This window comes from Eutrigla gurnardus (genome assembly GCF_963514095.1).
Source record: "Eutrigla gurnardus genome assembly, chromosome: 3".
NCBI classification, from domain to species: domain Eukaryota; kingdom Metazoa; phylum Chordata; class Actinopteri; order Perciformes; family Triglidae; genus Eutrigla; species Eutrigla gurnardus.
The window spans coordinates 10,156,509-10,166,796 of NC_139917.1; the positions used below are offsets into that span (position 1 = coordinate 10,156,509).

A 10,288-nucleotide genomic window follows, 5' to 3' on the forward strand; every position below is an offset into this window, starting at 1 on the left:
AGAACCAATGACTTGCCGCTAAGCACACGCTCTCCTCCAATGAATTAACGCGAGAAAAAAAAACGTTGTCGGTGCCGGGTCTTTGAGGAAGCCTTCTCCACTTTACCCCAACGTGTATTTTCTGAAAGCGAAGGTAAACATGGTTCAACTTTTACTGGGAGACATTTAACAATCACGATCGCCTTTAAAAGTTTCGATTACTTGAGTTACAATCAACGCCATTGTCCTCCCAGAGTCCGGTAAAGTCGTCTTTCGATCGCGAGGCGATTACGTTGTAACGTTACTGGAGATCAACAACAAACGCGCTAGCGTTAGCCTGCTAACTTCAGCTGCTAACAATATGGAGCAGCAGCTACCAACTGGAGTCATTTTCTAGCCAAGAGTTGTCACAATGTTCAGCCTTTGGCGGTGTTCAGCCACCGCACTTGTTGAAGCTGCCTGTGTTATTTTCTCCTCCTCACACAGACTTGATCCAGGTGTTGCGCAATGGGTCGCCGAAAGTCGAAAAGAAAGCCCCCTCCGAAGAAGAAGATGACGGGGGATCTGGACTCCCAGTTCACCTGTCCGTTCTGCAACCACGAGAAGTCATGTGATGTCAAAATGTATTCAACAATTTCACCAAACGACTGCTTCACGTTTGATTGGTTGGTTTCTGATGCCGTTGTTGATAACTTTTTCTTTCTTTCTTTCTTTCTTTTTTTCTGTAAACAGGGAGAGAAGCAGAAATACTGGGATAATATCATGCACAGTCTGCTTGGAGGAGTTCCAGACCCCCATCACCTGTATCCTTATTTGTAGATGCATGTTCTAGATAACAGTGACTCTTTCTCATACTCTTGTTTAATAGTATTATCTTTCAATCGGTCCATTTACTAGTCCTGTTCATACAGCTGTTCATACAGTTCTCTCAGCTGGATGCGAAGAAAAAATCTGTATATTTCATCAGAAGTGCTTATCGGATGGTCCACAGCTTTGGAAACCCAATTCCCTCACAATGTTATGATTGATGGGGGGCTATTCCTGACTATTTCTGTAACTTTCCAAAACACATATTCACGCCCACATCCCAACCTAGTCCTTATATCCCAACCCGTACTCTTCTTCAGTGCACTTTCATCCACACTTTCTTTTCCTCATAGACCTCTGTAACCACAGACCACAGTAAAACAAACTGTCCAACAAAATGACCATGAATTCCATAAATAATAAATCATAGCTGAATGTATGTTTGGCTATATTTGTATTCAAAATGAGGTGACAGGATGTTCCTAACCTTATTGTCACACCCACCAACCCTCACTGGCAGGTGATATACTCCCTCTCCCCTGTTGTCATGTGACTGAAGTTCCACACGTATTTCACAAGATGATAACTTCGTGTGTATATAGACTTTTTCCAGCAACAAAATTGCTTGTGTCCTTAATCCGTTGCTCTTCAGATCTGTCGGAGCCAGTCGACGTGTACAGTGATTGGATAGATGCCTGTGAAGCTGCCAATCAGTAGCCCTCGTGGAGCTGGATGCCTGTCAGGAACATGAAGAGGATGTGACTGATGGTCCTGGGCCCATTAGGGTCAAGCTGGTCAGAGGACATTTATGAAACTTTTATTTCACAGGTTTCCATATGGCCACTTGAGATTTACGGCTGTGTGAACGACGCCGTCTCACTCGTGGTCTTCGGTGCAAAAATCGACACAACACCACTAAGTTTTGTTATTTGCAACGTAACCAGATCTATTTTCATAGACTAAGTGGAGCTTTATATTTTCAATATTTTTCTCTTTGTATGGGTCTCAAAAATCCTTTAGCCTTTCTAAATAGTAGTTGTTGAAGATTATTACAAAACAATATGGGTTTCTGTTTTATTTTTAACCGCTAGATATTGTTAGGAGCAGAATATAATTTTACTAGAGGCCTGTAGTGTAGGTAAATGGGCTCCCACATTTGTATTTTACTGTGAAATCAATAGGTAGTAAAATCTTTTTGGTTAGCTTTATGAGAAAGGGACGTGGATCTCGACAGAAACACAGTGAGTAAAAAGATGAAAATATATATATTTTTTCACACTCATTCTCTATCATACGCTCTGACACAAGCAGCAGGACCTAATTGGAGAGAAAACCTTCCAGGAAGCTGCACTGCCAGGAGTAATGTTGCGGGTTGTGTCCACAGCTCTTCTCATCCTCACAAAGACAGTTGTTTTACAACATTGGGTCATTCCACTGGAGAGGAATGGGAATGTGTAAGATGTATGCTTAGCTGCTAAATTCCAAGGCTTTAAATTGTTCCAAAAGGTGCTGTGTGTAGGATTTGGCACTCGCTGTGAGGTTGCAGATTGGAACCAACTGAAACTTCTCACATGTAGGAGAATGACGGTGGCTGAAGCAAGAATGTGAAAGCGCCACTGACCCTATCTAGAGCCAGTGTTTGGTTTGCCCATTCTGGCCTACTGTAGAAACAGGGCGGCTCCGTATGTAGATGTAAACAGCCGGAGAACACAATTCTTGTTTTTTTAGGTCATCATACACAAAATATAAATTCCATTTCTGCCTCCTAAATGCAACATACTGTTCTTTTTTTAAATCATTCAGTTTTTCAGTTCCTTGTATGTTTTTTTTGGCTTACAAAAATCAAATGGTCATGGTTATGAAGCACATATCTACAGAATAGTGTAATCTTATCCTGAAATCAAACGTAAATAATGAGTGTTTATTTTCTTATGCAACAGCCAACAGTGTTGAAAAGTGTGATCTTGGAAATAAAGGAGCAATAAGACTTGATGCCAGTATGTGTCTATTTGTTTTTATTTTATTTTATAATGAACCAAATTTACTGTTTTTTGATGGCATGATAAAGAGTAGGTTGATTTACTTAGACAAACTATTGAAAACTACACAATCGTTTTCAATAGTGCTGTGTAAGTAAACTATTGAAAACGACACAGTTTGAATTTGTTTCCTTTTTACGAGTGTTTGACCATGATTTGATTTAAGTTACAGAAAAGGTATGATTAGATCTTACGTGGTGTAAACATCCTGACCAGCACTGAGCACCACCAGCTGGTGACAAATGGAGGGACAGCCTCAGAACTACAATTGGGGTCAAAAGAAATTGAGTTGATTTAATCAAGAAAATGTTTCTTAAATGACCACGCCTTGACTTATGTTGAGTATAATATAGATTTGATCAATAAAAGAACACTCTCAAAGACTTCCAAATGTAGATTTTTATTTGAGTTTGTTGTACACAAATGCAGTCAACCACAAAGAAGTACTTTGTGGTTGAAAGGAAACCGAGTATAATGGGCCATCCTGTTAGTGAATGAAGGGGGAACCACAAGAAACACATTTACTCCACTTAGATTCAAACGTATCAGAGAGACTAGCAGGGCCAGTTTCAAATTAAAATGTCTCGCATGCATCTGATCTACTCTCCCGTGGCATCTGTGACAGTGACACATTTTTAGGAGTCCAGTATCCAACCGTGCCCGGGATGTAGCCGATCACAAGTGGAAGAAGACCCGGTGGAGCGAGGCTGAGTGATAAGAGATGAGGTGTGGAGCTCTCCACCCAGGTACAGAGGGGCAGTGCATGCCCGCACTGCACTGTGTATTGTGTTTGATGATGGACCCCAGCTGGAGGGGTGCCGACGACGCCTTCTAAAACATGCTGGGGGATGATTACAATGGGGAATGATTATCACTTAGTCTCTCGTCTGTCCCCTCCCACTCCCTCCCCCTCTCTCTTCTATCCCTCACTCCGTCTTTCTCCTCTCCTATTCAGCACGCGAGGTCAAGTGTCACTCCGTCTCCGTTGTCAAGGCTGCCAATCACCCACACAGTGAGTGCGAGGCAACTGTTGCCAAGGAAACAGAGCGATTCGGTTGCTAGGCACCTGGAGCTGTGCTCACAATAGTCATTTTGTTGCTTGGACGCACACACACACACACACACACACACACGGATACACACAAAACCACAGAAATGCTTTGCCAAAGCAACAAGTTTACACAACGTCGGTGTGAAATTTGTATAAATTACAATTACATTCTCCGCTAATAAGAGATTTGCTTACGCAGTAGTAAGAAATCATGGAATAGCACATGGTAAGAGTGCAATTTATCACGGGCACATTTGCAAACGGATGCTAATATATTGCTGAACTTGCAATGAAATGTTGATTTTCTAATTTATAATACTTAGCAATAATGCTAATGCACCAAAAATGCAATACAGGATGTTTTATTCCAACACCTTTGCTACCTGATTAATCAGCATGCCCTAAACGCCCAGGAACTCTTCAGACCCGCACCTCAACTTGATCAATAAAAGACATAAACATCCATCATTCTGACTAAAAATAGTTACCCATAAAATCAATCAATCCCTTATTTCCCCACTGGCACATGGACCCAGTGAACCTAGCTGCAGTGAGAGTGTGTGTGTGTGTGTGTGTGTGTGTGTGTGTGTGTGTGTGTGTGTGTGTGTGTGTGTGTGTGAATTCATACATATGGCGGATCCGTCTGTACGCTTGTTTTCACAGGATCCATCAATCCTACATTTCCCCACTGGCATGTAGATCATGTGAACCCTCATGCGTTTTGTGCGAGTGCGGGTCGGAGCCTCCATCACGACAGCCAGTCAGCTGAGCCGAATGCTGAAATGCCACGGGTGCAAGTCTTGACGTGTCCTCATGTGTTAGTGTCTCCTGTTGCTGCTACAAGGCATCAAACTCTCACACATTTTCGAGCATGAGCCAGGGAGTCAAAAATAGGAGAGCGAGAGGAGTTGCTGGTGCGGTGGGATGGTGGTTGTGCGCGGTTACGATACACCATCCCATGCAGCCGCCCATGTCCGAGGAGACAATTTTTTTTTTGCCATCTTCAAATTTCTGTTCGGTACGAGGGGAAACGTTTGGCACAGAGTGTGACGGGCTGTGAAAGACACTCATCAACTGATAAGATTATAGGCTCACTTGTAAGCACGGCTGACTGACAAGGGTATGTAATCAAGAAGGTTTGGAATTAACGTCTGAGTCTGAAGACTTTCGTGCTAAGCTCCCTGAACTAATGCCCGGGGGGTTTAGCTTAGTGGCACGGTGCAAGTCATCTCCCCCGGCACCTCTGCAGGAGAGGCTGAACCTGGCCAGCGAAACAAACTCATTTCCTCCACAGGTGTAAAGAGTGACATGGTTGATAAACCTACGATGATGAAAAAAACACCTTTTCAGCAGCTGGATCTGATTTGGCTAGCCCTGATTATGTTCTATATCTAAAAAAAAAAATTCTGATTGAACAAAATAAGCCTCCCCCCTATAAAGAGTCACCTCTGGGTGCTTAATTAAAAAAACTCCCAATGTCTGTGTCACCCGCTCAGCTTGGCTATACATTTATATGTCTCTGCCTTTGTTCACTACTGAATAGAGTTCTGGCTTTTGGTCCGCTGTAGATGAGAACGCTTCCACTCGACTACGCGTATTCTCAAGCAATAACATCCACATCTGTATTATCAACCCAAGAATACCCGTGATCGAGACCGGAGCAAAGGGGCCCACATCCTCCCCTCCATTCCCCCCTCTCTCTCTCTCTCTCTCTCTGTCTCTCTCTGTCTCTCCCTTCAGCTCCTGCACTCTGAATGCGGTGGAGAAGGAGGAGGTCTGTGTGTGGAGGCAAATCTTTAAGGACAGCAACCTAGGATAAGGGAGACAAAAGTGTGCATATTTATCCTTGAATAACAATGCAGCAGCAGCGCTCAGAGGTTATAATACACATTTCATGCACGCTTCAAGTCAAATTTTGAGCTCATTGTTAGACAACCAGATTGTGAGCTTAAGCCACACACACGTTCACACACACACACACACACACACACACACACACACACACACACACACACACACACACACACACACACACACACACACACACACACACACAGTCAGCCTGCTATGCATCTTTACCTGGGCTGCACCAAGTAAACAGATTGCCCTGCCAGCAGCTCGTCCCTTCGCTCTCCCCCGGTATCAAGCGACCGTTTAGCCGAGCACAGAGGGTGAGGGCATTCTCACCAATTATCAAATAGGTGTCAGCGTGTGTGTCACACTGCACTGAGGGGAGAGACTGATTACCTAAACAGATGTTCAGTCCTCACCTCCAGCCCCTCCTCCTCACCTCATGTCTTTTTCAATCCATTTTCCATTCGTTTTCACCATCTATCTCCATCTCTCCTCACTCACTTATTGTTGGAAGGGCTCCCCCCTACCCCCCCTGCGTTATTTCTCTTCTGTCCCATGGAGAATAAGCCCGACTCTTCCCTATGCACACTTGCCAATTAGCGACACAGTAGACGTCAATCAACGGCCGAGGAGGAGAGAATTAGAGGGATGGAGAGTCATTGGGAGAAGGGGGTCGGTGAGGGAGACTGGGGGAGGGAGGCTGGTTGCATCAGCACCACGGACAGCTCCCCCTGGAAAACAGGCCGATTTGCAAACATGACTTGACTGTCTCTCTCTCTCTCTTTTTCTCTCACTTCCACTCACTTCCCCCCTTAACCTTTCCTCCCTAATCATTGTGATCCCCTCTGTCGTCTCTCACCCCATGTTCACCCTTTTACCGCTCTCCTCCCTCCCCGCCATTCCCTTAGATATCAGCTCATACATCCACCCAGACCCATGTAAACCTCTGTAATCCCTTCACCTATCAAAGCTGCACACCGCGAAACCCTGAAAGTTCCCATTTGCCACTCACAATCCATCTCACCTCACTCACACCCGCGCTAGTCTACACCCTGAGCCGCTGTCACCGCGAGAGGAAGTGCCAAAACTAGCCGGGGCCATCACGTCTAGAAGAGACACTCGTCTGCCTCATTACCTACACTCCTCTAGTCCTCTCTCACCACATATCTCTCTCTCTCCTCCATCCTCCATCCCAAATGTCCATGTCTGGGCTGCTGCTGATGACAACTCAAGTGGACGTGTCTTCTGTTCTCACCGAGAGCTGTGAAGAGATGCACGTAGGTGTCAGAGATCTGGTGTAAAAATACACCCTGCTGCTGCCCTCTCACACTCCGCAGGACCGATCTGTGTCTGCTCGCTGTCACCAGAATGTCTCCGTCTAATTTGAAGACGGGCTTCAGTGGAGTTTTAGCTGTGAGGGAATGGCTCTCACATACACATGGAGTGTGCCTGCAGAAGCACTTTTCAATGTACGGCCCAGGCCCTGTTTTTTTTTGTCACCTCAGTGTTACCTCTCCATTCATGCAAACGAAGCCCACCACTATCCACGTATTTAAAACGATCCCCGATAACAGCTGTGCAGACTGGATGCCGACTTTATTTATTTATTTACAGACATCTGGTTTGCATTTATAAGAAAATCCATTTCCGGACTTGACTTGATTGAAAGTGAAATGGCTCCAGCTGGAGGGCCTAATGAAAGACAATCAGTCTGTGTTTGATATTTATGTCTGACGCAACAGACTTATCAATCCTTTAATGTACCTGGTGTTTGTGGATGGGAGGCAGAATCACAAGTGGCTGTGCCGGAGGCAAAGGCAAGTTACAGGCGGCTCGGGATGGAGACAGCGAGCGGACGCTGGGCTGCACATTACTGCCTAATTGCTTGGAACTAAAGGCGCTGTTATAAGGATGTTTATGCTTATGCCTGCAACAGCAAATATTTCCAGTCCTTTTGGCTACACTGTGGACATAATAATAATAATAATAATAATAATAATAATAATAATAATAATAATAAATGACCCATTGATGGCTAAGGCAACAAATTGAGCCTAGAGTGCAGAATAAAAAAAGACCCTCTCCACCTTTGGCCAAAGTTTCAGTGACAAACTTAACGGAGGTTTTTTTTTCTTAGTCTCTCCAGGCCTGAATGGGCTCCAGTTGGCCTACTAGCCCAGATAACCACTCACCACTGTAAAACAGGCAGCACCTGTCTTCTACGTGACGGGCTTGGATATTAAGCTTTCTTTGTTTGTAAATACATCCGCTCCCCACTGACAAGGAGAACCCAGTCCACGGTGGACTGGGTCTTTAACCCTTCGCAGGGAGCGCGTAAGAAGACTTGAACCGTATTTGTCTTCCAGCCAACAGGCTCGAAAAGGAGCACGTCGGTCCAGCTGACGTGCAAGGTGCGATTCTCATCAGGCTATTTGATAGGAACTTAGTTTGGGAGCGATGCTGATGGGACCGACGTGTTTGGTTATCAAACCAGAACGCGTGGCAGAGAGGAAATGATCGGGCGTTATAGTGCCGTGCCGTGCCGTGCCGTGCCGTGCCGTGCCGCACACTGGCGCCTCAACGCTGCAATCCACAAGTCTTGTTTTCTTGACTTCGGGGGATTTTCAACAAATATCTCTGAATATCGGGGCAGTCTAAAGTGACGGGACTCCGACAACGCGGCGCCGCGGAAATCCGATTGTATTCATACATATTAAATAACAGCGAACTTACCTATATGTCCACCTTTATGTCAGCTGCTCCCCCACGAAGAAGACGCTCCATATGCCATACATTGTATCCATGCTGAAGTGTGAGAATAGGCTTTACTGTGCAGGGAAACGCCCCCCCCTCCTCCCTCCTCCCCTGCTAGTCCTTTCTCTCCTGTGCGCTTCTTGTGGGGAATCACATAACCACTCCTTGTTTTTTCCATTCTCTCCGAGGGAGGGATGGAGCGATGGAGCCTATGCAGCAGCATCAGCATCCCGTGCAACTCAGCTGCAACCCCTCACCTCTCCTCCTCCTCCTCCTCCTCCTCCTCCTCTCTTTCTCTCGTGTCCATGTCTCCATCCAGCCCTGGCGCCGAGGAGGATGCCCTGGAGAGCAGTGGGTTCCCAATCCGGGGTCCGGGGCTCCTCAACGGCTCCCCGGCAGAGCCCCGGGAGGCCACAGTCAAAACTGAAAAACTAATTTGGGGTTGGCATAATGGAGCACATGTTAGAGTGAGTGCCTGTTGATCCGCCTCACTGATACCACCATACCTACACAACAAATAGCTTTTTATAAGCTACTCAGCCTTGTGTGTGGGCGGCTTTTACCGTCTGTTTTAGGGCTTTTGCTAAGTCCCGCCCATTGAACGCAGACTGGCCAATCATAGCTTCTGACTATTGATGGGACGATATTAGATTTTATCGTGGATCGTCAACAACAAGTTAATCATGGTGAGGTTTCCGGTAAAACTCCATGAGTGATTTGAAAAAGCTGTCTAGTTCGTTATCATGGTAGATGTGATTTAGAGCCTGATTTAAAAAATGCATTATTTTGCCTTTTTAAAATGAATGTATCGTTTAATTATGCAGGGAGACATTCTGATTTCTAATTCCGTTATTTAAAATGGTCTGATTATTTGTTCTCCACTAAAAAAGAGGTCTTTCTGTGATGCAATAGAAATATTATTTTCATAACAAAACGTAAGGTGAAGTGATTCCAGTTTAGTGCCATATTTAAGCATGTTTTGTGAATCTAATCATTTTGTAATTTTGGTCAGGATAATCGGGACATGAAATTTTCATATGTCTCTTTCAACTCTGCTTCTAGACTCTCACGCCATCGTTTCAGATTTCTTCATTTCCAGGCTGGTTTTGTCGACCATCTTTATCCATTGAACCTGTTGTTGCTGATGAAGCAGTTTCACACCTTGGCTATGTGCTTCCAACACATTCTTTGGCTTCTTCCTGAAAGTGCTTTTTCTGTTGAATGAGATAATAATTAGTCGGTGAGTGCCGTTAGTGTGGGCTCCACGGTGGCTCGGAGAGTTTACAGAGTCATCTAACAGAGTAGCAGCGGGCGAGGCGGGGCTTAGCATGCTGGACCCGTTCCATTATGTCCCTATAGTGTGACATCATAAAATATTAAAATATGATGGTTTATATTGCACACTGTGTGTCTTGTGACTCAGGCTCTGTGTAATATTCTTATTAATGGGGGTGGAGATACTTGTAAAATGCAATGCAATCTTGTGCAACATCCATAAATAATTCAGTCTGCTCCCTTTTTTAAGGCTTATAATGTTATTAAATATATAGCTTCAACTAGTCACAGTTTGTGGTGCTGTTGGATTGTTTTGTTTACACCATAAAGGTTAGATGCTTTTGGACAAAATAGCAAAACATGTTTGCAATGTGAAGCAATACTATAGTATAATGGGAGGCATTGTTGCTTTTATTATTTTGCCCAAGATGTGGACACAACAATAAGACAGACTCACATCGGGGGTTGTAATCAAATGCTGCACACGCTGTAGACAGCGACAGCTGTTTGACACAACTTGAAGGACTTA

General features: G+C 44.7%; 1 protein-coding gene across 1 annotated transcript; it reads left to right on the forward strand.

Annotated features, from left to right (window-relative positions):
- The first annotated feature begins 14 nt into the window (after positions 1-14).
- Positions 15-2,783, forward strand: LOC311011604 (transcription elongation factor 1 homolog). Its single transcript, XM_084006641.1, has 4 exons — positions 15-133; positions 466-602; positions 712-782; positions 1,439-2,783. Exons 2-4 carry the CDS (start codon positions 487-489, stop codon positions 1,501-1,503), a joined length of 252 nt encoding a protein of 83 aa, XP_083862767.1. The 5' UTR covers positions 15-133; positions 466-486; the 3' UTR covers positions 1,504-2,783.
- The last annotated feature ends 7,505 nt before the right edge of the window (positions 2,784-10,288 follow it).